At 43.0% G+C, this 27674-nt stretch overlaps 1 protein-coding gene across 3 annotated transcripts in view; it reads right to left on the bottom strand.

Annotated features, from left to right (window-relative positions):
• Positions 1 to 27674, bottom strand: part of RORA (RAR related orphan receptor A) — a 358029-nt gene that overhangs the window by 228496 nt on the left and 101859 nt on the right. The window contains exon 1 of one of the 3 annotated variants that reach the window (XM_032700480.1): positions 16945 to 16966. The exons of the other annotated variants lie outside the window; for them this stretch is intronic. Within the exon in view, the coding sequence (XP_032556371.1) occupies positions 16945 to 16951 (7 nt within the window). The 5' untranslated portion in view covers positions 16952 to 16966. Of the gene's footprint in view, positions 1 to 16944; positions 16967 to 27674 lie in introns of those variants that run through there. 3 annotated transcript variants of the gene reach the window in all.

Raw genomic sequence — 27674 nt, 5'->3', positions numbered from 1 at the left:
AGGTAAAGGAAAGCCACCACAGGTTGTGATGTTGAAATCCTTCTGCCTTTGTTATCTGTGCAGGGATCTGAAGGCAGAGACCTGGGCAGTTCACAATGACACGGGTGAGCACAGATTTGATGGCACAGCAAGACCTAAATTATGCAGCCACAGAAATAACCAGGAGACTTCTGTAACAGCAAGTAACTAATTTATGCCTTTTCCAGTTGTACACTGTGTATTCCAGTCTGTTTTTAAAGAAGAATCAGTTCTGTTCAGCTGTGGCTATTTCCTTCCTTTGTGCATATTTAGAGACCATTATTTAGTTATTTATTTTTGGTAATAAAGTCTGCAGGCATCACCGTTCAAATAAAATCCCAATATCCCCACCACAAATGCAGAAGTCTGGCACTTTCTTCATTGACTAGAGAATGAGCTGGCAAAGCTAAAAGCTTAAGCCAAGCTTTTAAGATTTTTCTGATTCCTCTCTCTCATTCCCCCCCCCGCCCCCCGTTAAATCTTGGAGTAAAAGAAGATTAGTGCAGATGGATGAAAATATTTTTTCCACTTCAGCATTTGCTGTCACTATTCAGTGCTAAGCGGGTTCTCATATGGTGTCACTGGAAAGATGGAAATTCCTACACTTCTCTTAAATATAATCACCTTGCCACAAAGCAGGAAAAAGAAGAAAAATTGGCTGTTTATTTTGCCTGGGTTGCGTGTGATTTACTCAGCAGAACATGTAAACGTTGTAACATCTCCAAAGGACGTGTTGCCTCTCACCCAAGTTCAGCTGCTGCCTCTGCTCCACACCACACCAACCCGGCCCTGGCTCCCTGTGCCAGCCAGCAAATTGACCTGGACCCAGGAAAGATGGAAATATGCAGAGTTAAAGTAATCCCCTTGCTGAGCACAAGGCACGGGGAGGATTAACTGGGATGGGAGCGCGGGGGGGCCCCGGGGAGGGACAGAACCCCTGCTGCTGTGGCTGTGGGATGAGCGGTAGAGGGGTGGAGGGATGGAGGGATGGAGAGATGGAGGGACAGAACCCCTGCTGCTGTGGCTGTGGGATGAGGGGTGGAGGGATGGATGAAGGGATGGCACCCTTCCTGCTGCAGCTGCAGGATGGAGGGATGGAAGGATGAAGGAAGGGATGGATAAATGGAGGGATGGAACACCTCCTTCTGCAGCTGCAGGATGGAGGGTTAGAGGGATGGATGGAATCCCTCCTGCTGCAGGAGGAATGGATGGATGGAGGGAGGGAGGGATGGCCACAGGCACTGCAGCGGCCAGGGCTGGCAGGAGGAGGGAGGGAGCCAGGCCCTGTCAGCTCCCAGTCACTCAGAGCTGCCCACTCACACCCTCCTTACCAAGTGCTTGTGAGCCAATACCCAGGAATCCACCTCCCTTAATTAAGGGCTTATGAGCCAAGACAGTCACAGGAATCCCCCTTCCATAATTAAGTGCCCCTGATCCAATGCACAGCCACAGCAATCGGAGTCCTGTCTTTGACTTGGCCATTCACCATGAGTAACCAAAGAGGGACAACAGAAAAGAATCAGCACGATGCTGTCACGTGTTGCAAATGTTGCAACATCAAATAAATACAGACCAAGATGTAAACAAACACTTTCACCCCTGAGGGATAATCAGAAAAGAATCAGCTTGCTAATAACTTCATATTCCTAATAAACATTCAGATTACAACTGAATTCAGTCAGAAGTGATCACCATGCTTTCACAAATCAGAGGAGTGGTCACACTACAGATTTCAATGTAGCAGCACTGAACTTCTTCAAACTACCCTCCTCTCCAACAGGGGAAAAACATCTAGCAGTTTAGGCAGTCACATAAGAATCAACTACTATTGCCATAAACAGCCAATGTGAACCTGTACCTTTGTTATTTAATGCTATTAAACAGATAAATATAATGAATAAAATGAAAATAGTATTTTACTTAATAAACATGGTATAGTTATTAAGTCTGATTAGTAACCACATTTCCTCTCAGTTGGAAAATACACATTTTAATTTCCAAGATTTGTGCACAAAGAGAGAGAAATCCACTTCAGAAATCTCTGCATCTGATCTAAACTAGCTGTGACATTCATAATGAGAATATTTTCAGTTCTGAAGCCCACGGATTATCTGAAAAAAAAAAAATATTCTGTGATATTTAGGAGCTCTGTGGGCCCCCAGCACATGTGGACACTATGATGCTCTGCACCTTCCCTTCCACTGCTCCTCCTGCTGTAACACTGACTTCTGATTCCTCACAGCCCATCTCTTCCAGCTATTTAGCCCCTTCAGTCTGTTCTGATTTTACATGGGCTGAGAATCATGGGACTTATTTTTAATGGATGCACATTACCATCAAGGCAGGGGGTATATGCACCTTTTTTCCTCCTCTGTATAAAATCTATGTCCTCTTAGATTCTTTTTGTATTATAGAAATTTCATGGGGATCTCCCTAGCGTCCACCATCGACATAAATCAGGCTTGGATTTGCTAAAACACTCTGACTTTTAGAAACAGAATAAGAGATTCTTCCCATTTCCTTCACCCTTTCTTCTCAAGGCCAAGGCTGATTTTTAAAGGCTTTCTACGCAATCATCCAAATCAAGGTTCAATTCAAATACATTTTGAAGGAGGTACTTCAAAAGAATCAATCTTGAGCTGCAGAGGGGTCAGGAGTTTTGCCTGTTCCTCCACAACATCGTCTGCAATGGCAGAGCAGGGTTGAAGTGCACAACTGCTCCCAGGAACAGGTTAGATCCACCTTGTGCTCTGAGGACAGCATGGGACAGCCCTGGAAACGCTGCAGGAGAAGTGTCTGTAAGAGAACCCTTAAGAAGCTGCTGACAAAAACTTCCTCAGGAATAGAGGGGTTCCCTCAGCCTCAAGGAACAGGCTCTCCAGGCCCTCATCTCTTACTCTCTACTGACAAAGTTGACACTAAAACTAACAAGAGCTGCTCCTGCAACATCTTGGTGTCAGCTTAGGAAGAGCTACGTGTTTTACACAGCACTGGCTGTTGGATCTGAGCAAGCTGCAGGTCCCTTCCAACTGCCCAGCTGATTACAAACACCCAAATACTTTGGCACTGACTGAAACTCAGTGTTTTCCATGTGGAAGAATTTCCTAATCCTGGCAATCAGAATTCAACTACGGTAAAACTAGTTATCCCATAAGTTAAGCACACCGAGATGATCAGAGATAATAACCCATAAGGTAGGAAGTACCTGCAGCAAATTTTACAAGTACTTTGTTAGACACTATATGATCCTCTCGAGGCATCTTTCACATACTTACAAATCACAGAATTTATAAAAAATCTTCTAAATGGGAGATTCAGAAAAATCTCATCTACAGTTCAGTTCATCTACTGTACAGTTCAGTATATTGCTTATTGCATCAAGTGTATTAAGTAATAAACCCCTGGGTTTAAGAGAAGTCACACAAAATTCTCTTTTTTTGGTCATACTTTTAACATTGGTCATTTGGAAACATAACATTTGAATTTACTAGACTATAAAGTATCCTTGCTCTCCAAGATCTGAAAAGATAACCGAATATTTGGTTTCTGGAAGCTCAATTACAATCTTCATCTGAATGTCAAGCCATTTAACTGTATTTTAATTATCCAAAGATTTTTGTATATTTAAATGGTTATGTGACCAGTGCATTGCTTATGTTTTTAAAAGGAAAAGAAGTGGGTTGCCCTTTGCATATTTAAGAAATGAAGATTCAAAATGTGAAAGGAACAATATTCAGATTTCAGGGGATATTACACATCATACTGGCCCAAATGTGCAACAGTGGGAGTCTCCTGGGCAGAGATAAGAACAGGGGGAGATCACTCACCAGCTACCACAGGGGTAAAACAGACCCACCCTCGGGTCTCTGTGTCTGCAGAGTTGTTTCTCTCACAGATTCTCCCTCCCCTCTCCGTTTGCAGTTGCTGCTGAGCAGTTTTCCCCTCCTGGAGTGTGTTCTCCCAGAGGCCCTGATGGACTGGCTCAGCCGTGCCCAGCAGCGGGTCCATCCCGGAGCCAGCTGGCATTGGCTCTGCCACACACAGGGGAAGCTTCTGGGAGCCTCTCACAGAACCTGCCCCCACTACCAAAACCTTGCCCTCAAACCCGACACGAGCAAAATGACAGTTAAATAATCTTCCAGAATGCAGTGAATGGAACTGCAGTAAAGAATGTGAAGTTCCCCTTCTGCTGCTTTTCCAGGTGACAACCTGAGCCCAGAGCAGTGGCATTATACAGAGCTCTGTCTGTGTGTGCTGTTTGGCAGAATCTATTTTTCTGAAAGAGAAGGGGGAGGAAAAACATTCACTACCCTCACTTCCTTCTGTCAGTGCCCATTTCCATGTGTTTGGTGAAAGCACGTGCTCAAACCATCTACACCCTGGAATGTTGACATGAACAATTCCACAGCACAGCTCCACTGCACAAATTATTTTTAATAACAGAAGAAAAAGGCAAAGCTTTTCTCAGACAACACTGCATTCTCAAAGGCAGTTCAAGGTCTCATTCCTCAGATTGTATTTACTGTCACATAGTTTCATATTATTTAATATAACAATTCAGCATCTATTTAATATATGACATCCTCAAAGGCTCTGAAAGGAGCTCTATCCTCTGAGGTAGGAAAGGGTAAATAATCCTATTTACAGCCACACTTCCAAAAGTCTTTAGCCTATTCCTGCGTCAGATGACTCAACTACAGTGCTCCAAGTTTTTCCTCCAGATTTTACATGTTTAAGAAAATAGGAAAGGCTGTTCCATCTAACACACTCTTTCAAGCCTGTGATCAAACAGCCTCGTTACATCCAGGTGAGTCTAAATGACACTATAAATAGAAGCAGGTTTTCTGCTTTCTTAATACATAAAACACAAGGTGACACTAACAGCAGATACATTGGAAATAATTCCTTTTATTTGATAGTTCTTAGTGTGCACAAGAGCTATTTTTTAAAGGTCTTTTCAGCATAACTGGTGTTGCTCTATTGTAACTTCCACTATATCCATTTCTTAAAAAAAAAAAAGAAAAAAAGTAATTTCTCAATGATGAGAACCCTGTATGTCCCAAAAGTGGAAAAAGCAAGTGGACTCCATCATCGGCATTCTAAGATGCTACCTGATGCCACCTCCCTGAAGTGATCAAAATAATATGAAAAAAAAATCAACATTATTGGCCCCCTTAGAGCCCCAGCCTTCATGCTGAGCAGGAGTTGGGCCTGAGGAAGCTCTCCCACCTCAGGATGCATCCAGCTCATCACAAGCCCTGTGTTTAGGTCGTGTTCTGCAGCACCCAGCTGGCCCTGTGTGTTCCCAGCTGCACACACACAGCCAGAAGGGATGTCTGAGAAAGGTGCCAAGCCCTGTTGAACAGCAGGGAACACACACAAGGCTCACCTGTGTTCAGAGACCTGCAATGTGCAGAACCATCATGAGTTTGTGGCCATTATGTTTTTCTCTACCAACCCCTCTAGAAGCCAGCTTGGACAGAACCTATTATGACAGAACCTATTATAACATTATTAAGAGTCTGGAAATGAGTCACTTGGTAAGGAGTTCCCAAAGTTCCATTTCCACAGAGTTCTGCTCCTCCCCACGTGTGTATATTGCTCACATGCAGTGCTTGCCTGCAGTGCCAGCTGCACAGACTTGTTCCACATTTCCACATCACTGTTCAACATCTTTTTAATCTGTCATTCCTTTGCACTGAATCTTGAATCACACTGATTCCTTTGCCAGAAATCATAACAGGGACAACAACAAAATCAGATTTTACTGTGAACGGAGCTAAATTGATTTTTCAAGGGATTTAGACAAGTAATTCCCCTGGCACCTAGTACAAATCCTTGCCAATAATTAGGGCTGTAATAAGAACAAGCTGTTCTCTTCAAGGTGCTATCAGAGAGAGGAAAACACTGGTCCTCAGGAGGCCTGGGCCAAACCTGGCTGTGCACATCCCTTCACTCTGTGCCAGCACCTGACACAGGCATTTTGTGTTTGCCTGTTCCCAGCAGGATCCCACAGGGAACTGGAGGAAGGGCTGCCCACCAGATACCACCACAGATCACTGCAACTCCACCAGTGCTACTGTCAGTTCTTCCCTATGACATAAACCCTCCAGAAGCACGTGTTCTGCCACACACACTCCAAACCATCCTTCATTTACATTTCAGGTCAACTTTCATTCACTCATATGAAAAAACAGGTTCCTTTATTACCTTAGTATTGCAACACAGAACCATCAAAAGGTTTGAGTTGGAAGGGACCTTAAAGACAATCTAGTTCCACTCCCCTGCCAGAGAAAAGGGAACCTGTCCCTGGGTGTTCTTGAACCACCAATCTCGCAGTTAATAGCCAATGTTTCATCATTTCTGTTACCAGTTGCTCTCAGGCTGTATTATATCCACTGTGTGTTCTGGCTGGCTAATAATTTAATGGCTAATAGCCAGTAAATGAGTGATTTTCCACCAGTGCAACACTCTAGCAACAAGTTATAAAAATACCAAAGAAACTGAAATGCAAAGTAGACTGCCAAGCATGTACTTAGGAGTGGGAGTAACTCCAGAATGAGAACCTTACTGACTAATACATGCTCATTCAGAAATGCAACAGCTATCAGAGTCACCTTAATTAGAAGGGAAGATGGATTAAAATACAATATCTCAAATAAGAATTTCACTTCACTGAGGAAATCAAAATGGTTTTTTTTCCTCTTTAGCTGTAAGCATTCATTACCAATTTTGAGTAGAATAGTTCATTTTTTAGCTGTAAATATGAAAAGTTCTAGAAGGATCATCTCATTAACTACTTACCCACACAAAACCAAAATCATAAAAATCCTGCTGCTTAACAGATCTTTATGAGAAAACTGTTGGCTGTTGAGTGCATCCAACAATACTGAGCTGAATTTCACAACTCATGGGTCATTGGGATTAAAACATTACAACTGTAGGACTTTTGTCACTGAAAACCTCACCTGGGAGCCATCCCTCTACATACCTAATGAATTAGAACAAGAAAGACAATAGATGCTTAGAAAAGACAACAGATGTCTTAGAAAAAAGACAATAAATGCTTTTTACCTAACAGACACTGTGAACACCTGTGTGTGTGTGTGCACATCTTAGAGTTATTTTTTATTTTTAACGATGGCACATTTCATTTGTGCTTGGTCTATGTTTACCTGTATGAAGTATAAAAGGTTTACTTGCAGGAGTGTGAGAGCAAGAAACCAAAATAGGCTGTGGGAAATGTAAAGGGAAAGTCCTGGGTGCTTTCAAGGACAGAAGAGCAGCACATCAGCACCGCTGAGGCACGGCGGGGATGGAGACCTTTGGAGAAGAATCACAACCCCAGCTCTTCCTGCAGCTCCTCTACAGTTAAGATTCACTTCACCAACAAACCTCGAGCTTCAGGTGCCCACAGTTTCAGAGCTTTCCACAAGGAGGAACTTCTGTTCTGCACTGTCATTATAACACACTGTTTAAAGACCATCCAACGCGATGTCAACACCGGGGCCTGACAGTCTGACTGAGGGTGACACTCGAGTCACAGCCCTGGAACCAAGGACTGCCTGCAGCAGAAACCTTCCACAGCAAATGCTGCTGAGCACCAGGCTGGATTTGCTTCCATAACTGATTTTGTTCAGTTTTAGTGACTCTCCAGCTGTCCAGCTGCTGTCTCTAGACACAGCCAGCATGATCTCTCTGTCAGTTCTACCACTACCTCACTCACCAGCTATTACAGCACAGAAAATGGTAGTGCCTTAACACAGGATAACATTTCTTCCCAAAAGCTCTGTTGGAAATTTCTGACTGCAGACACAGAGGGGAGTAGGTACTTTCTCTTTTACCATCAAACTCCAAACAGATAGCTTTTTACTTCTGAGCAACTGATGCAAACTTGAGGGGAGGGAAAGAGGAATCCCTGCTGTTCCCTGGAAAATGTTCCCTGCAAAGGAGACTTGGCATATTCTAATTTTTAGATGATTCCCAGAAGCATTTGGTTTAGGCACCATGAAGGTTTCCATATATTCCTGGCTTTGTCACTAACCTGCTGGCTGACCTGGGACAAGTCCCCTGACTTGCAGAGATCTGTGAGAACTCCATCCCCACCACGAAGTGATGTGCAAACACCTCTACCTGTCCCACCTGGGGGTACCATCTGCTGGATACACGGCCTTCCAGGAACACACTTACTCTCTGGGTACAAGCAGAAGCCAGTTGATGTAGCAATCCCAGACAAAGGAGACAACAGGGTGCTTGGAAGGTGAAGGTGCCAGATCCCAGCTGCAGTCTTGGTCATTACTGGTGACATTCCCACATGGCTCAAATAGGGGTTCACTGCCATTCTTGGTGGAATTCTTCCTTGTGTAGACCCTGACAGAAACCCCTTTGTGGGAAGAAGGCTGGGAGCTTGTGAGATGCATAACTCACACATCACCACCCCAACAAGGAGTGCTTCATCAGCCACTTATCCCTTCATTCTCCCCTCCAACTCCAGCAGAAAACTCTCCTTGGTGCCATAAGGATATTAGACTTCAGCAAGGGTTCCACTGGGATGTAGAGTATGTAAGAGTTAGGTAATTTTAACTCTTTAGCAGTGAATATTATAACAAGACAATGTCAGGACAGAGCATCTACCTACAGGAGAGGAGACTGGAAAAAGTCCAAGATTTCAAGGTAACAAAGGAAAAGAAGGGTTTATAAATATAGTGGAAGAAAAAAAAAAAAGAAAAAAAAAAGGACAAGATGAGGGGGAAAGAAACACATAAGAATAATGACTCCAAAACTTTTTCTGAGTCTGTACTTCCCTGTTCAGAGGCACACAGCTGAGACAATGCAGCTGGCTCTGTGACAAATGTGGAAAAATAAGCCAATTTGAGCTGGTTGTTAGCAGTCGGAGCACAGCGTCTCAGATAAATGAGTGTCTGCCTCAGGTATGGCAGCAGATCTTCCTGAACCATTCCTGAGAGATTTGCCAGGATTGCAGCAGCCTTTAGCCATCAAAAGCAGCAAGAAAGTTCTCTTCAATCTCCCATTCCTGTGGTAAAAGGTGACCTTGGAGCAGGATTTTCTTCTTCTTCCTGCCCTCTGCTCTCCATGCCAACTCCATCCTTCCTCCTGTCTCAGAGTAGACACGTTGTCTTATTTAACAGTGGATAAGCCCAACACTCTCCCCAGCACACTTGCTCAGAGTGCTCTGTGTGGGTTGTCACACCTCCAACTGTACCACTGTCTCACTCACTCGCAGGGGTATTTTGAGCCCGCTCTGGTGTTTGCCAGGAGCCCCAGTTTGGCTCAGGAGCTCTCTCCTGTCTGTCCTCAGCTGAGCTAACAGAGAAGGGGCCACGCACTGCCTGCGCCTCACTCCCTTTCCAGGCATCACATTCCTTGAGGCAGTTTCTCCCTCAAATAAATACTTCACCTGCTGATGCTGCTCCACCTACTACTTTCCCCCCCCATGAGGAAGAAGAACAAACACACGACATCCACGAAGAAGGTGTAAATAAAAACAAGTGCCACATCAGTTCACCCACCCTTGCCTTCTTATGAATTAAGAGCAACATCTTCGGTGAATTTCCTAATTTCACAAAAAAAGGAACCACAGAGAGCAGTCCTTGTCAAGGGCTGAGGAAGAAGGCTTGAAAGGAAAAAAATATAGAAGGAATTAAGAAGGATCAAGCACAAAAAACCCTATAAAACTCCTTAAATTCTGAGAGAAAGGAAAGGACATTTCTACTCAAAGAGGAAACAGAGCAGGGGCCTGTTGACCATTTCTGACCAACCACATGGGGCCAAGGAGGTTTCTTTCAAGAGCCAAAACTTCACCAAGAGAGAAGTAGCTGCAGGTACAGAATGACAGGTCTGGGTAGGTGAGCAGGCAGGCATCCATGCTCCAAGATTTCTTGTGAAACATTCCCTATTCAAAACCTCCTCCTGTTTCCAGCCTGCGCTGTGGTTTCCTGTGTAAACACTCGTATCACCACATCACACATAATGCAGTGTGCTATTTTCAAGCAGTAAAACAGCATGATTTCCATGGCAATAACCGGGAATTTGGCAAGGCTGTTTGATAGACTTGGTCTGGGGAGGAAGTTTTTGAGAAAAATAGAACATAACTGAATCTCTCATCACTCAGATACTGTAGAATTCTCCACATTACCTGACCTGTTTGCCTGCAGGCTCAGCACCCTCTTACTTGGAGATCTGCACCTGAAAAACTTATTTACTGATGGTAACATGCCAGTGCTGCGCTGGAGTACACACTGTACCAGCCTGAGGTGAGGAATACCTGCCCCAAAGAACTGACGATACTACTTTAGAGACAAAACACTTAGTATTTCACATGGATCCAAGCTCCTTTGAGGATGCCCCGTAACATATTTCCATGGGTTACTGTGATTTATCACACACTTGTGATTTTAACCTGACACTCCAAATCACCACGATGCAAGCCAGCTTCTAACTACTACTGCCAACAAGTTTGGTCTTTGCATATTAGAAAAATATCACCCCAGTTACGTGTGGGGGCTGAGACAAACACAGGTGAGATCATTCACCCACGGCCTCCCAGCACACCAGTGACCAGGTCAGCAGCAGAAGCCTCGTTTTCCCGACTCTGCACACTCCTCTCTCAGCAGCCCTGAACCTGTCAAGAGGCAAAGAGAACCTTACAGCGTGATGTAAATCACTTGGAGACGACCTGCAAATAATCCATGATTCATGTGGAGATCTGCTTTTATAAATATCCAGGCTTGTTCTCCTCCTTAATTTTCCTTCAGCTTCCGAGACTTCAGCAATCTCGGCCTTATGGGACAGGGATTGGCTTGTGGCCATAGATTTCACACTTGGTTTCATGAGCAAAATCTAAACAGGTCTTGACTGCAAAGGCCTTTGGTGAGCAGCTGAGCTGCAGATGGATTCCTGGGGAGGGCAAGAGAGGTAAGAATCTAAAAAAAAAAAAAATCTATCAAAGATTTAGAAACACTTAAGAAACTGGAAAAGCGACTTCCCGTATCACATTTAATGTTTCAAACCATTTAGCAGCTGGAATAGCAACCCTCTAGTGTTAAGAGTTAATATGTTTGTGCCACTCCACTGATGGAAAATTTGTAAAACACATGAAACCTGTAGAGGTCTTTTACAGGAAAGAAAAATAACTTTCCAGAAGTAGTGCTTTAGTATGGCGGTTTTTTCAGTACTTTATAAAAATAAAGCCTGACAGAATGGTAATGACATTAGCTACACATTAGTTTCCAAACGTTAAATAAACTCCCTTCCAAGAGCAAGCATCAGCAGTAACTCAGCACTTTCATTTCAGAGGGGCTTATGCAATCACCTCGGGTTCTGATCCACACAGGCACATGCCTCGCAAGCATTTACTGAGCACCAAAGCCCCATGTCTCAGAGTGAAGTTACCAACCAAACAACAATTTAAATTCATCAAAAGCAGGCATTACGTTTAATGGGATTTCAATTAGTGATGGACCAAAATCCAAGCCCTACAATCCTCTCGAAATGTAAACAACCCTACAAACCCACAACCAGGCCTGTCTCATTTCGAGATCAGAACCAAGTTAAACAAACAACAAAACCAAATCTTTCCAGGTCTGAACAAGTCTCAAGGCCAAAAATCTTTGCAGTTCTCACAGGCATATCACAGAAAACAGCAGAGGGGAAAAAATAAAAAATGAAAGAACAAGAGTGTGTAAAATTAAATTAAGAAACAATCAAGTATAATGCTGTGTAGTGACAGTCGCTTGGTACAAATCCAGCAGTCACTGATGGATATCAGTGTCCCAGGACCTCGAGGCTCTGGGATATTTGAATTAACATGAGAACACACAAACATGCTGTTTGCAGCTCGCTTTTGCATTTGGCCACAAGAGGAGACGCAAAATAAAAACCATAAGAGAACTTACGGATAGTGAGTGTTGTGGGCAGAGAACTAACAGATGGTAGAACAAAACAATCTAATTTAAAAAAGACAAAACTTCCTTTATAATAGGATGGAACTGCAGAGGTGCAGAAGAGAATTCAAAAATAGAGATGCTGGACAAGTAGGGACGGCGGTGGTTGGTGCTGCCAGAAGGTGTGGGCCAGCCCCTTCCAGAACCCCTTGGTGTGATCATAAACATCAGAGCGAATCCCCCCTGAGGCAGCAGCCTCAGCCAGAACTCTTCAAAAATATTTGGGTTTAGCAACCAGTAAGACAATACACGTTACCTGAGTCATGGAAACACCTTGTGAATTTTAAAGCATACACAGGTCAAGTAAGAAAGCCCCATGGAAATTAATTTACTGTACTAGAGATAAAATTACTGACTTCTGGGCCACAGGCACATTGTTTCTGACTGATTATGTGGCCAAAGTTTTTATGAAAGATATTTAACATGTCTGACAGACACATACACCGTGTGTATGTTATAACCTCATAGTACAGACACTGGTTATTAGGTGGAAATTACGGGATCTCAGTGGTATTTCTGCCACATGGCACGCTTTATTTTGTTTAATTTAACAATAAACTCATTATATTAACTGAATTCAATAGGAACAGCAGGGGGAATCCTGTTAATTTCATCTTGAACATCAGAGAGCCTCTAAAAGTGCTAAAGGAATAAACACAGAAGGAAATAGAGAAAAGGTTTCATAAAAAGGAAGGAAATTTCCATTTCCTCAGAAAGCTCATACTGAATTTAAAATGACTATGCCTGATTTGATATCAAATGGTTTAGACATATGGTTACTGTTTGAGACAGGATACTGGGCTCCATTTGACCTAGTGCAGCCCTTGTTACATTTTTTTTCTCGTATGGAGAAATCCTATACAGAGATTGCCATAAAAAGACATCACTTCTACCCCTGAGTAGCACATGGGTAATATCAGCAATGCTAATCTTCCTCCTCCCTCAAATGTGGAAAGCAAAAGCAGTCTCCTCCACGTCACAGCTCAGACAGCAGCTCCTGGATCATCACATTGGTCTCCTCCTCCGTTACTAGTGACAAAGTCACTGCTGAAACCCAAAACACAATTCTTAAACCACCTCACAAGGATTACAGCAAGCTCCACTGGTTTCTGTGCTGTATTTACTGGTGTCTTTCTTGACTCCTGTATTGGAAGAGCACCCTGGAGCATTTGACAATCCCTCCTCCACATCTTTTTATTTTATTCACCTATTCAAAGAACCTGCCACTCCCTGCAGGGAGCTGTAGCAACAAGGGAAATGGGCACACCTCTCTGCATTACAGTGCTTTCCATGGGCAGATCCAAGAGGAGACACTTGGAAACAGGCAGTCAACATCCATATTGATTCCTCTGCTTCACAGAGGTGGCAGCTGCTGATCCCTGAATACTGTGGGCATCCAAACACTTGGACTTGCACTCCCAAATCAGCAACAGGGAGTGGTGAGAAAGGTGGGTGTGCCAGGGCAAAGAGCAGATGGGACAATGTTTTGGAATGAAAAGTAACATTCCAGGACAGCAGTGGGGAGGGTTAGGAAAGAAAGCACATTTTTTTGCTGCATGTACACTCGGCCCAACACAGGAGCAAAGTCAATGCCATTACTGATGCTTTCCTCAGCCACAGCCACCAAGAGCCCCTCCCTGCCTGCTGTACTGTTGTCAGTAGAGAACCCAGACCTCTGGAGGTTTTGGCTATGGCTGTAATGCAGATGACCCAAAACCACATTTATAGACCAACGAGGATCACAAGTTCTGCAGTTTCTAACAACTGACCGATTCAGCCCAACTGATATTCTCAAAATGGAAATTTAATGAACAAAGATGATTAATTGCAAAAGAAATTGCTGTTACCTGAACACACACACCTGCAAACTAACAGCAGTACATGGGTTCCATGCAAGTTGTTGATCTGATCAGTTGTCCTTATGGAGTGAAATTCAAGTTAACTTTGACAATGGATATACCAGATGGAAGAAAAGAGACTGTCTCTGCTAGATCCTGGATTAACCATTAATCTTGAGGGGTATCCAGACATCATAAGTAGTTTGTTCAAATCTTTTGCAATATTCAACATAAGGAATTCAGCTGTGAGTTTTCATAAATCTGAGACCTGAAGACAACACTTGGCAGCAGCCAATGCAGACAGCTCTCAGAAGGGTGAGCTCACAGGCTCCAGGCATCGCTGAGCACATCACTGCAATTAACTGGAAAACATGGCAATTTTTTTTCCCCATGCATTGTGGGCATCTACTAATTAAGCCTCAATAAAGCCACAGAAGCCATGGTGAGAAAAGTATTATTTACACATTTTCCAGTAGCAGAAAAGGAGACAGAGACGGGTCATAAGCCTTTCACAAAGTCACGTTATCAATCTGGTCACAGAGCTATTAACAGATGCCTGGATTTCTAAGGCCTGTTATCCCCTGCTCCCTTGGCACACAACACCACTCCTCCTAGCTTCTAATTTTGTGTGGAAGGCGTTTTTGAGAAGGTGCTGTCAGAGGTAAGCAGGATTCTTCTCTGAACTAAAGAGATGGGCCTCACCTCCTGTAGCCTCCAGGGACAGCCAGCCCTGCTCCTGAAATCCAGAGGCTCAAGAAAGGCTGACCAGATGAAATGGCTCTGGCACACTGTGCACAGTGGGGTTTGAGGGAGGGCAGGGAAAGAAGGCAGGAAGCAGAGAGCAGGGAGGAAGAACACTCACACTAGGACAGAAGTAAAACCAGAGGCACACACCCAGTTTCTAGTGGAACAAGCTTTGTACTTACTGTGCTCTGTTCTGTGTTTTGGCTTTAACTCTAAAAATCTCAAAGTATCATGATACCACTCATAAAGAACATATTCCCTCATTCTAAAGTTTTTCACACAGAAAAAAAAAAAAGGTTTACAAAGGGTTGTTTCTAGCTGCAGCAGGAGCAAACCCCAAAAGTCATGATGGTTGCATCACGGAACTTCATTGTAGGAAACCACATACGCTTAAGAAATCTGAGCACCTTAATTCTGAAAAGAAATCATCCAGTAGGACAGAAATACATATGAAACACTGGAAGTTTATGGAAGGTACAGAATATATAACTGCTTATTCTTTTACACAGAAAACAACATGAGGAGACCCAGCTGAAGACAGGGAACAGCTGGCAGAACTCACTGCCACAGGTCATCCCAAAGGCCAAGAGATGAGGATAAACTCTGGGATGTTGTACAGACAATTAATGCAGCCCCTGACAGCAGGGAGACATGAACTGTTGTGCTGTGTAGGGTCTTTGTATCTTTTCCTGAAATGGTGCTGTCACAGACAAACAGATGGACCACTGACCTGATCTGATGCATTTTCATAACACCACACTGACCCAAAACAGGGAACACCAGATGATTAGTAAGGGAAGGAAGACAAATGTATTTTCCTCCCTTTGACCAGGATTTCCCTTCCCTATTTCCCTTGCCATACAATGTTTACTTGCCCGTGATATTTTCTCCTGCTGTGCCTCCAGGCCATCTGTGCAGGGTTCCATCCCCCCTGGCCAGGAGCCTGCACTGCCCTCTCTCTGATGCACACCACAGACCCATGGCTCAAGCCTCTGGACAGCCCTGGACCTGCAGGGTCCTCCTTTGCAGATGACACAGAACAAAACATGGAAATTTTCCAACCCTTCTGAATGTCTCACAGGCACTCACACCATAACACACAAGAAAACCACCTTTTTCTCTTCTTTATTTCCAAGATTTCTTCTGTCTTGTAAATGACCTATTGTATTCACACTTGTATTGACAGCGTCTCTTGACAGAGCAAAGAATAATTTGCTGTTAAACACGGAAGAAAATAGGAAGGCAAAGAAGAATTTCCACTATTTTAACGAGCAAAAATACATTTTTTTTTCCTTCTTGTTTTGTAGAGTGAGCTTGTGACCTTTTCTCCTCCTCAAGGCTACTCATGCTTCTGAATAATCCTGGATACCTGCAAATGCCTCAACAAGCATTAGTCAGGACATTTGTTTGGAAAAAGCCCTGGGGCAATGCAAGGTGCAAGGATCAAGCAGAGTTCTCTCAAGCCAGCTCCAGAGTGATCTTAATAAAACTGATGCATACATCAAACCATTGGGTAGAAAGCACAAGTAAATTAACTGTGGTGCTAAAAAGCCTCAAACTGCTGAATTCTGAACAACACTATTTGCATTCCCTTCGCCACAGTTTCCGTCTTTTTTTTTTTAGGCAACAGGATAAAATTTACGTTAAAATTATTACAAGGCCTTTTTCAAAGCTCAGAGCCTATAAAAGAACCATAAGACTAAATGCAGAATAGCAAGATATGATGAATAGAAGTAGATTTAAAAAATCCAATCTGGGTCTTTAAGTGTTCTACCAGAGCAGAATCTGGTCACAAGTCCTCCTTTGCCAGCATTGCTTTGCATTTTGATATATTTGCTGAAATGCTTTGAAAGACACATCTATAGCAGGTCAGACCACGATGAAGGGTTTACTAGTTTACTAATCTGCAGAACTGAAAGGAAAATAAATAAAAGCAGGCAGCTCAAACAACACATGAACTGCAAACACTGCTACCTTGCCTCCCTGGGAGTTTTTAGGAAGAATGTCTCCATATGCAACTGTGTGTTACAACCCAAAACATGTCCAGAGGCTTTACCTGAGTGACCAACACATGCAATAAACTGACAGTGCTCTCATTTCCTGAGCACAATTTTGTAAGTCATTTCCTCTCCATGGTAAATTTTAGAATTACTTGTTTTTGAACCCAAATCCACATCACTAAACATGGAACAACTTTGAGCATTAAACAGCTAAAAGTAGAAAACAGCTATGTAAAACCTCCCTATTTCAACTGATTTCTAAAATACTCCCTGACTGGTAATGCACAGGCTGTCAAGTATTTTACAAATTCCCAGCTTAGCCTGCTTCTATCGTTTCAGAGCATAAATTTAAGCACAAATCATTGTTGAGATTTCTCTTACTTTCCATTCCAGCTCCACTAGATGCACAGTCTTGCAGTTCCCCCTCCACAGACACATTTATCCCCAGCTCTCAGAGATCTGCATGCTGCATAGACTGACTGAACACACCACAAATTTAATTTTTCACCCAGTATTACGAGCACATCAGACTGCATTAGAGGCAATATGCTAAAGAATGCTGAGCACCTATTTGACAAGCCATATGGTAATTGCCCAAAGGTCAGAGTAACTATTTTGGAAAAATGTAGTTCTCTGTTTAAATGAGTAACAGCCAAGCAATGCAATTATGAAATAATGGCAGCATTCCCAAAGGATCTCTGTACCGTGCATGAAATGAATACAAAAGATTCACAGGATTTTGTGCTTAATTTCTCACAATTTCAAAATATTGCCTTTTAAAAGTTAATAGTAATTCTTAAAACATGCACTAAAAGAACATATGCCACCATATTTCCAACATTTGGGAGCGCATGTGCTACAGCAACAACAACATTCCTTTGCTATTAAATGCCAAAGGCTGTTTAGTGATAAGTCCAAATAAACCCCACTAATTGCAGTGGGAACAGTGGTTCTCACTCAAAAAGAGCCATGTGACATTGAAAAACGTTATGTGTCATTTATAAAAACTGTAAGAAGACAAATTTTCTTTCACTACAGCCCAGTAAAGGCTGGGCTAAATTCAAAGCTAGCTCAGGTTGCCCAGGGCCACCTCAATGCCCACAGAATCCCTTGATAATTGAGCTTGGAAGGAATCTTTCCTTCTCTCCCATATATTCTGTCTTTCCCTAGAAGGACTTTCAAAGACCTTAGTTTTGTCCTTTATACAGTGGCAAAAACTGGGAAGTCTTCAAGCAGCTCCTGGGAATCAGCCCATCCTCTCTCTGGGGGAATTCACTACTAATTCCTAAATCCTACACCAAAGCCTGAATTGGTGGTTCCAATCCTCCCAGGCACATGGTAGCACTGAAAAACGGGAAGGACAGAAAAATGCAACGGAAGTATCACCTCACACAAGGCACCTGCCTGAGCCTGCTGGCTGTCTGCAACAGTATCTGAATGCCAGGAAGGGTCTAATTGATTTCAGGGCTTTGCTAAAATCGATCTGTGAGGATGGCACTTTAAATACCAGTGTAACTAACTATTTATAGCTGGCATCAACAGCTATGGCCAACTCATGTTAACTAATCATCCAAAAAAACCCCTCTCCAGGTGACAAAACCCACAATGATTCGGTGTTTACATGTCCTGAAAAACAGAAACCCAAAAGCCACTCATTTCCTTTCTGACAAATTTTACAGTGCAGTTAAGCCTTGGTAGTACAAAGGAAAAATAGCAGTGCAATCAAAATAAATTCTAATCATCAATTATACATAGAGCATTCTGTGTTGGATTCAAACCTCTCAGTTGTTTACTATGGGAATTTCTTTTCCTTTTCCCTCTCCTTTTTGTGCTTAATCTGGAAGATTTTCATTAGTAAAACATTAATTTTTTATGCTCCATTTTCTGCATTCTTCTCTTATGTTTTAGTTTCTCATCATTTAAGACAAGAGCAGTATCTACAGTCACCCTCCAGCTTTTTCAACCCTCACAGAATAGGTTATAAGCAACACATTCATTATCATCAGCCAGATAATTAGAATGTCTGTCTGTAAATATAAAAGCAGAAATGTTACCTCAGAAGAGCCCTCTCCAAGGAGGGACCACTTCAGAGTTCATGGGATTTGAAACCAAGCTCATATTTTACTAAGCAGATATGAAAATCATACTCAGAACTTATTTTTACAGAATTCATATGGTGTAGAATGCACTTACAGAAAAGCTGCTCTGAAAGCCTTTTGTCTGAAAAGGACCTCTATGGAAAAAGCTCTTTGATTGCTTTGGATGAGGTGATGCTATAAAAAAAAATTGGGAATGTCAGGAAGCACAAAGTTAATACACAAATTACTTAAACGCGAAGTAGGGGTTTGGGGTTTTTTTAGGAGCAAACCCAGCTATTTTCAGACAAGTTTTCCCTCAGCCACAAAAGATCAGAGATCCATGAGCTGAGTCAACTCACATCTTCATGCTGTCCTAAACTTGGGAAGGCAGAGCAGGGATCACACCCCCATACATGTGCTGCATTGTCTGCAGAGAAACGGCAGCACAGCACAGAGAAGGGAGAAGGAAAGTTCTAAACAGACAAAAATCCTTGACTTCAATATTTCTGAAGTATTGACCTCATTGAAAACCTTTACTCGCACATGCTTTTGAAGATATAAAATTCACATCCCTGACAATCCAAAGTATTACTGTCCACATTTTCATGGCTGTTACAGGAAATGTATTTGATTTGAAACCAGTGACACCAGGTTTAGGAGGCTGCATGATTTAGAAACCCTTCCCATTTCTCTGGGAGTACCACAGCAGGGAGGATTCATTCTGTCCCCGAACCAGCAGAGGAACACGTTTCTACAGCATCTGACCGAGACAATGGATAAAGGCCAGTTAACTTCAATATTGCAAAATGAAATCCTGAATTCATCAGCTTGCCTACTTGCCAAACCTCAGCTGCCTGTGATGTCTACACAGATGAAAGCAGACAGATAAGTAAATGCAAAGAAGTAGAATTATTTGCCTGTAGATGAGAGATTGTAGAAGATTTTATTCATCCTTCTTGATTTTTCTTATTACTTAACCACCGAGACATAAATTAACATTTGACTCTGCTACTTCATACAACTCATCGGTAGCATGAAAGTCCAACTCCCAGTTTCCACCTCAGAGAATCAGCTCTGAAGTCTGTCTGAAAAGAACATGCCTCTGTCTGATCTTTACCAGCCTAAGCACCAGCGACTCAATCCAAGCTCTTTTCATGCTTTTTTAAAAACCTGAAAAGGTTTTGACATCATCGTAATCATGACATGAGAAATCTTGATCCCCCTAAGCAAACAAACAAACAAAAAGACCGACTTTTGCCAAGTAAAACACAGACGCTTCTGCTGATGTGTTCTTTAAATGGACTGTTCAGATGTAAATCTGCTTCTCGTGGACTAAATGCTTGGCCTAAGTGTCAACACACACAGATTCCCTGCCCTGCAAGGTAACTCCATTTCTTTTGTGGCTTCCTGCTGCTAGCAGATTCCTTTTCAGATCCGAGACAAACGAAAAGTTGAACAACCTCGTGTGCTTCCAGGAGAAAACACCCAAAAGCCCTCAGGATTTTCCACCACTGACCACTGGCAGCACTTCTGAAAACAAATTAGTTATCTGTTACCTGCCAGAACTAAAATGCAATAACCTCCCACCTTCCCAGAGACGTGATTTTCAGCTGCCACTGCAATTCAGAGTGGGACGAAGCTGAAGCACCAGAAACGAGTGGCACATGTGGGCACCCCGGCTGGTGATGCCCCTCACACCACGATTTATGTGTCGTGTTGGAGCCTTGGAACAAGGTCCCAGCCTGGCACACGCAGGTTCCTGTTAAAGCAGGAGCTCTAATCTTTAAGCTCCTCTTGCTTATTTGTTTGTGGGAAATATCCCCAAAAACCTAATCATGCTAAAAAAGAGTCCCAGATTTCTCAAGGCTGCTTGACAAGGCCAGCAGTGTGCACCCGTATGTTTTTGTGTGCTTATTCCCATAACCCCCACCTGTTTCGTATGTATATTGACTGTCAATGGCACTTTGTTAAAATGATTACTGCACACAGCATGGCTAACTTTTAAATGTAAATTGTATGCAAATATATGCAATGCCATCTTTAATGCAGATGTAGCAAAAAGTATTAAGATGTGTAGCGCCTAATTAGGTCCTACATCAAAAACTACATATAAAAACTTGACTCCAAAGTCTCAGCAAAATAAATGTGAGCTAGAAATCCCAGTGTACACTCCTAGGGAAGCAAGGGGAGTAACTCTTTCCCTGCGACTTCTGAAAGCTGAAGAAGGCAATGAACTCAAATGAACAATTTGTTCTTTCTTCAGACAAAGCAGGTTCTTTTTAAGCAAGATGCAGATATAATGGTGAGGCTTTTCCATTCTCTTCTACCTCTTAATATTTAAAATTATTAGAGAGCCTTAGTTTCGTATCTGGAAACCAGCATATGAAAACCAGTAGCAGGGACACAAAAATTCTTGGGCAATGTAAGGCTCAGCCTGAAAAAAAGGAAAAAAACCCCAAAACCACAGATTATCTTTACTAAGCCAGGGGCCGCTCAGCATTAGCCCTGCCAGTGGGACTTTGATTACTGAATTCATTGGATAGAAAAGCACTTGCACATGGCAAACTCCAGAGACAATAATCACCCTCAGGGACTTGCATTATTAATACACTGAAATAAATGAGGCAGTTGACAGCCTACAGCCACTCTCAGGTGTATGGCACTGGTTGGGATTTCCTCCATGCACACACACTTCTTGGCTCTTTCTAAAAACAGAGGGTATCTTTTGGGGTGTGAGTGGTGAATCCCACGGAGGGGAAGGACTGCACAGGGCCTGAATGTGCAGTTTTCAAACAGAAAGGAAACGCATCTTGCATCAAGTCCAAGTGAAGACAGACATATTTTGAGAAGGGTACAGGTCTGAGTACTCTCTTGAATTGAAGACAGGGTCAGCATCAGAGACACCAGAGAAAAATCTGACTGCACCTCCTTTCCAGAAAGGATCAAGTTTGAACTCCAGTCGCTCATGAGCAGCAATGCAAAAGTAATAAGACCCACTCCACCCTCCAGAACTACTTGGAGAGAAGGACACATGACTCTCCAGAAAATGCATATCTCCTTTCAAGGAAGGAACTGATACCTTCCCTTCCTGCGTCAGTGTGTGCAAACCTGGAGATGTTCCTTGGCCAACTACAGGCCAGAAGTTCTCATCCATTCTCTCCACCCTACTGCCTCCTCTTTTCTAACACACAGTCGAAATTCTCCTTTAGCTGAGCTGCTTGGAGGCATCTCCCAACCCCACCCCACAGCTGCCACAACTGTGCCTTTTCCCAGGTCACAGCATGGCGCTGCCATAATTTGGATATTCAAGTGGATTATGAATCTGTAGAAAATTTTATGCTGCTTGCTCTGTATCTCTAGTGGCAGCCCAATTTCTTTGAGGAAAGATGCTGCAAATTATTCACTGCGAAATATAAAGCTTGCTTTTCATTTTAATTTTGTTCCATTTCTATCTCTGAATTTCCTTCATAGGTATTTTTCCAGCGTTATGAGGAAAAAAAAATCTGAGGCACCACGTCAGCCCAGCCCAAGCCAGACATAACATCCTGCCTGTGCTGCCCAGGGTATTATAAAAAATGCCTTTCATTTCTCTCCCCAGCCATCGTTGCAAGGCCCGTTCCCCTCTGCTGCCCATGAGCCAGCAGCGCTTTCCAGCAGGCTGCACACTGGAATTCCTCGGCTCTGGCATTCCTGCACACTCAAACATGGCTTACTGCTCTCAGCCAGCTTACTCCTTCCACCTACCAAAAAAAAAACCAGCAGGGTGGGGGCCTGAACTGGCCACTGCTCAGTTGTTGTTGTTGGGGGGGGGTTTGCAGCTTTAAAAGACGCCACCAAACCCTCCTGAAATCCTGCCTGGGCATCGCATCCCCAGCAGGGAAGGCAGGCAGGATCAGAGAGGATCTGGGAGGGCTGTCATGCCTAGAAAGGATGCTCAGGGCACAAGGGAAAGCAAAGCTGACCCAAGGTTCATTTCCCAGGCCTGGCAGAGGGCAGAAGGGAGCAGAGCAGCTCCAGGAGGCAGCTCCTGAGCAGAGTGGCCCCTTCCAGCGCGGGCTCTGCCGCCTTTGTGCGCAGGATTTGCCATCCCCGCGTTCTCGCCGGCGCTGCAGCACCGCTCTGAGCCTCCTGTTTGAATTAACCAGGCCCAGAGGATAAAACTTTCAAATTAAACACATTCCTACAGGATTTCAGGCTCATTGTGTATGCACCAAGGAAACATAACATCCTAAAAATAATACATATACAGAAAGAAAGCACATTTTGCAGGCATATTAAAGTGGAATATGAATTATAAGCAAGCTCATGGGAGAAGACGTCAGATTCCGAGCAAAAAGGAGCTTTTGTAAATAACATCATCCTTTGTAAACTATCACAATTATCATCAGCCATTTAATTTGGCTCACCAACGCCTCTTATTATTGTTGAAATTGTCCACCTCCCCCCCTCCTGAATTGCAAAAGCCCCAGATTCTACAGAGTTCAAGCTCACAGCTGTATAGATTACTAATCAAGAGCTGGAACTCAATTTATATTCATTTCAGCAGATACATATCTAAACAGCAAACATGAAATAGCATCTCACCAAGCTGCCATCATTAGAGTACAATATTCAGAAAACGTTAAAGCTTTTGGTAAGATTTAATTGGTGTCAATGCTCTAAGTTTGTGTGTGCTGAATTGTATTGAAATCTTAACACCCAAGAACTTGTCACATTAAAAATATTCAAATAATATACTATTGCTCAGTAGAGATTCAGAAAATGTCAGTAAAGGCAACATCTGTTTAGCTTAGAATATTAAAGCAAAAACTTTAGCATTATTTTTGTGGGGTTTAGTCTTTTAGACACAGATTCACAGGGTCCTGGTATTTCAGATTACTAAATATGACAGAATATTTAAGGGCTTTGCACATTAAGCCCAATGAAAAATTCAAAATCCCTCACTGGAATTAGTAATTTAGCCCCAAGCTAATCAGAGATGTTATTCCAGTAGAACCAAAGTCTTCCAGTTGGCCCTCAGCTTAATTTCACTGATTAAAAAATATTAATTCAAGTCAGTTTGCTTTGCCACAGTCCCCTTACAAGTTAGCTGAAGCTGCTACTGAGAAACTACAATCTGAAAAAAAATATTTTGAACATCTGAGAAGCACTTATTTCTCTTATTTCTTACATTAACTTATGACTGGCTTTAAACCCAAGCTCAGAGTGAATCAGAAGAGAGTGAATGGGAGGCTCTTGGTGGCTGAAGCCCTCACTGGAAGAGTTAAGGCTTCTACTCCCAGCTACAACAAGACCAAGCTGCTCTCACAAGTTCCCCCTCCAGGCAGAGTAAGTCAGGAGTTCAGGCTTAGGCACTTACACCAGGGGTCTAATTTTCACAAGCATCAGTCAGCTCAGGAAACACAAGCAAACCCTCAGAAAATCTGAGAGCAAAACTCAGATCACTTTTGGTGCTTCAGTTGTCTCTCCCTGCACCTCGAAGGCACCAAAATGCATCACACTGTGTACAAGAAACATTCACGTGCTGAGACAACAGTCTTCAAGTGAAAATAAATGAATGCAATATTCTAATGTCAATAGGGGGAAAATGGTTTAATTCCAGTCCCATCAAATGTAACTGAACTTTTCCAAAGGTCATTGCTTCACCCCGCCTGTGTTGGAAGGGCTCCACGAGGAGGCCCCACAGTGCATCACAGTTCCTTCATCTGAGACACAATGGCCCTGGAGACTCAGAGCTACCTGTGTCAGGGACTTCAGGGGTGCTGCCAAAAATAAACCCCAGTTCTGCATTCCAGGCAGCAGAAGGATAAGACACACCATATCACATTAAAAGTACATGGGGGGAAAAAGAAACCCAACCTACCAGAGAGATGGAAGGGGGGGGAGGGAGGAAAAAAAAGGGAAAAACCAGAAAAGAGGTAGAGTGGGGTCACTGACAGGCAGAACTTGGTTTCTGAATGGTACTTTCAGCCCCAGCTGGTCAGCAGGAACAGACCCAAAGGGAAAGATGAAAACCCTGACCAGAGATCCAACATTTACACCAGGCTGTATGCACTGAAGTATTGTCTGTGCACACTGGAGCTACACATGTGTGAATAAAGTCCCTCTAACCACAGTTAATGACCAAATTTTTGTCTTTCTCTCAAGAATTATAATATTTTTTCCAGATGTTTAAACCTGGGTATTGGGTTGATTTGACTGGTTTTAAGCTTTGGCCAGCTCCATTGACAAAGAGCTACAGAAAGAGAATTATTATCTGACTAGCTGCTTCCAAATTTTTCTTTTCACCAGTACCTTTTTTTCCCCGAAAGATATATAAAATAGACTATTTTGGGTATCTCACAGGCTCCAAGTATCTCATACCCAAGACAAAATGTTAATTAAAGAAGTGATTAGGGAAATGTATACCTCTAAGTGTAGAATCCAGACGATGATCTCTACAACACTTCCTTCCTTACCCATCGTGCATAACCCTTTATAAACTAGCAAAAAGAAGAAACTCAAAAGAATCCAAAGCAAATCCTATGGCAACACCCTGGAGTCAAACCCAACAGTAGACACTTTTAGCTGCTCTGTGTGTGGAGCATGGCAACACTGAGGCTGGGAACAGGCACCAGGAGCACTCAAAATGCTCTGCATCTCACAAACCTTGGACTAACGAGATCGAGTTCTCCCTGAGAGCTCCATGCCCTTGATATGAAAGCAAAGCTCTACCTGCTGTGGCACTGTCTGCAGAGAGGACCCAAGCAAGGCAGTGCCTTACTCTGCCCCCAAAGTCTGGGAAGGCAAAATTCCAGGAGCGAGTGGCGTTTCTATCAGCAGCTGTCACTGACTGCAGGACAAGACCAGGACACAGTGGGATGCACAGGACACATGGAAGGACATCCCCTGAAGCCTTACCAGTGAGTTCTAGTGACAACCATTGTACACAAATAAATCCAAGCCACAAGTCAGCGTGATGCAAGTCCATGAACAAAGCCTTGGATTAGTCTTTTTAGATCTAAGTCCTGAGCACACTCATCATACCTTAAAAAATATAAACCCCTGATGCAAGAGGTGCTGGGTCTTTGCAGGCAGGTCTCAGCCATCTGCTCTGAGTTCCTGCACACTGATGGACTGCTGCAGAACTGGGACACTCCTGATCCAGAAGGGGTTTTTGCAAACCAAGTTGATCTGAGGTGATTTGAAGGCAGCACACTGCAGACTTTCCTCTAGAAATAAGGGCCTTGTGTAACACAACAGACTGCACTACTGTTCTAGCTTTGGGTTAGAGGCAGCCCGTTACACTGACTTGTCTAAGCTATATATTGTTTAAACATTGGTCTCCCTGTCCTTACTGTGCACCTCCTGTGCCAAACCCAGCATTTTCTGGGTGCTCTTGCAGAAGGACTGGGCTGTGCATGCGTGTGTGTGCGAGTGTGTGCACGCCTGTGCTCCTGCACCAGCCCAGAGGAGATGCACGGCTTTGGAGGGTGGGGCAGCAGGGAGGGTTTGCATTGCACAGAGTTACACAACCATACTGCCAATGTTCAGCTTTATTTTTAACTCAAGGATCGAGAATGATCACATGCCAGCTAAAACCTACAACTTATGGATGACTTTAAGGACACGCAAGAAAACACGAACACTGACAGCAATCAGAGAGATGAGCTGGAATATCCACAGATCACGGAATGGAGATCCTGAATAATAATTCAGTTCCCTTTCTTAAAGGCAGATCTATAATTCCTAGGGTTTGAGTAAAGAACTGGAGCAATAGTAAAGCTGGAAAGCTTTAATTCTATCTATAATTTAAGGCAGATTTTGGACCAATGTCACGATGAGTCCCCATAGCAGCTTTGTAACCACAAACTAGACCTTAATAGCTACCTGCTCAAGAAACATACTCTACATCTTGATGGGCAATTTATCAGCTCCCAAGGTCACTCTCAGGGTTTTGTTTGGAGGGGTTTCTGTCTTCCCAATCATACAAAACTGCAAACATAACTTAGCACAGCCACATTTTCCCTGGCCAATGTCCTTTAGTACTAAAATAACAGCGCTGCAGTGAGTGAAACTAGAAAAGGGGAAAAAAACCCAATCCACAAGAAAAGAAAAACCAAACAACAATGAAGAAACATCAAAACAAACAAACAAAAACGTACAAAAAACCCCAAGCTAAAGCATTTCTTTGGCATTTTTGTTTCCTGGCAAGTAAGACATTGAAGGAAGCCAAAAGGAGCATCTGGATTTGAAGTCAATATTGCACCAGAACATATGAAAACACCAATGCAGAAAAGTACAATGCCTAGATTACGAAAGGACAATGATTATTTATGGGGTACAACAGCAAGCAAAGTTTTAGTTTTTCTTTATTCTCCAGTGCTCAGTGAGTGCTGTTGGCAGCTCCCCCCTCAGTCTCTCCCGTAAGCTTGCTCACATACTTATTGCATCTGCTTCTTATTTAATGACCATTGTTTTGGTCTGTCAGAAGAACTACAACAAGTATCCAAATCTGCAAGATTAGGCAAATATTTTGACAATGCTGCATGTCTCATTTTCTTGGAGAGAAAGAATAAAGAGGATTTTCACTTTTCACAGAACTTCACTAGAGCTCTTAATCGAAATGCTACAGAGAATCAAATAGCAGATTGAACAGACTTCTAGTGACAAAATAAAGCATGCCATTTTGTTTCCCAGAGCTTGCCAATTCTCTGCACATTGCTATCACAGGAACTCAAACACAGGACTTTAAAATATCATTCACATCACATGGCAGCTGTTTCTAAGCTGAGAAACCAACAGAGCCAGGGAGCAGCAAATGACAACTAAATGGTAATGGGGGCTATAAGGAGGCTCTGGGGGCAAGAAAAAAAATTAGAAAGAAAAAAAAATAAAAGGTGGTACCAACCCCAGGCTTTTACCCTGGGAGTGATGGTTGTCCTCCCTGTTGAGGCTTTTGTTTGACTCAGTGCAATAGCAAATATTCATAAAATGTAAATTCATATCCAGATGCTAAACCTCAAGTCTCATGTCGAAGCTAATATTCAAAGC

The sequence above is a fragment of the Chiroxiphia lanceolata genome, chromosome 12 (genome assembly GCF_009829145.1).
Source record: "Chiroxiphia lanceolata isolate bChiLan1 chromosome 12, bChiLan1.pri, whole genome shotgun sequence".
Lineage (NCBI taxonomy): Eukaryota > Metazoa > Chordata > Aves > Passeriformes > Pipridae > Chiroxiphia > Chiroxiphia lanceolata.
Note: the sequence above shows the minus strand (reverse complement) of the source record. Positions and strands in the feature narration are given on the sequence as shown.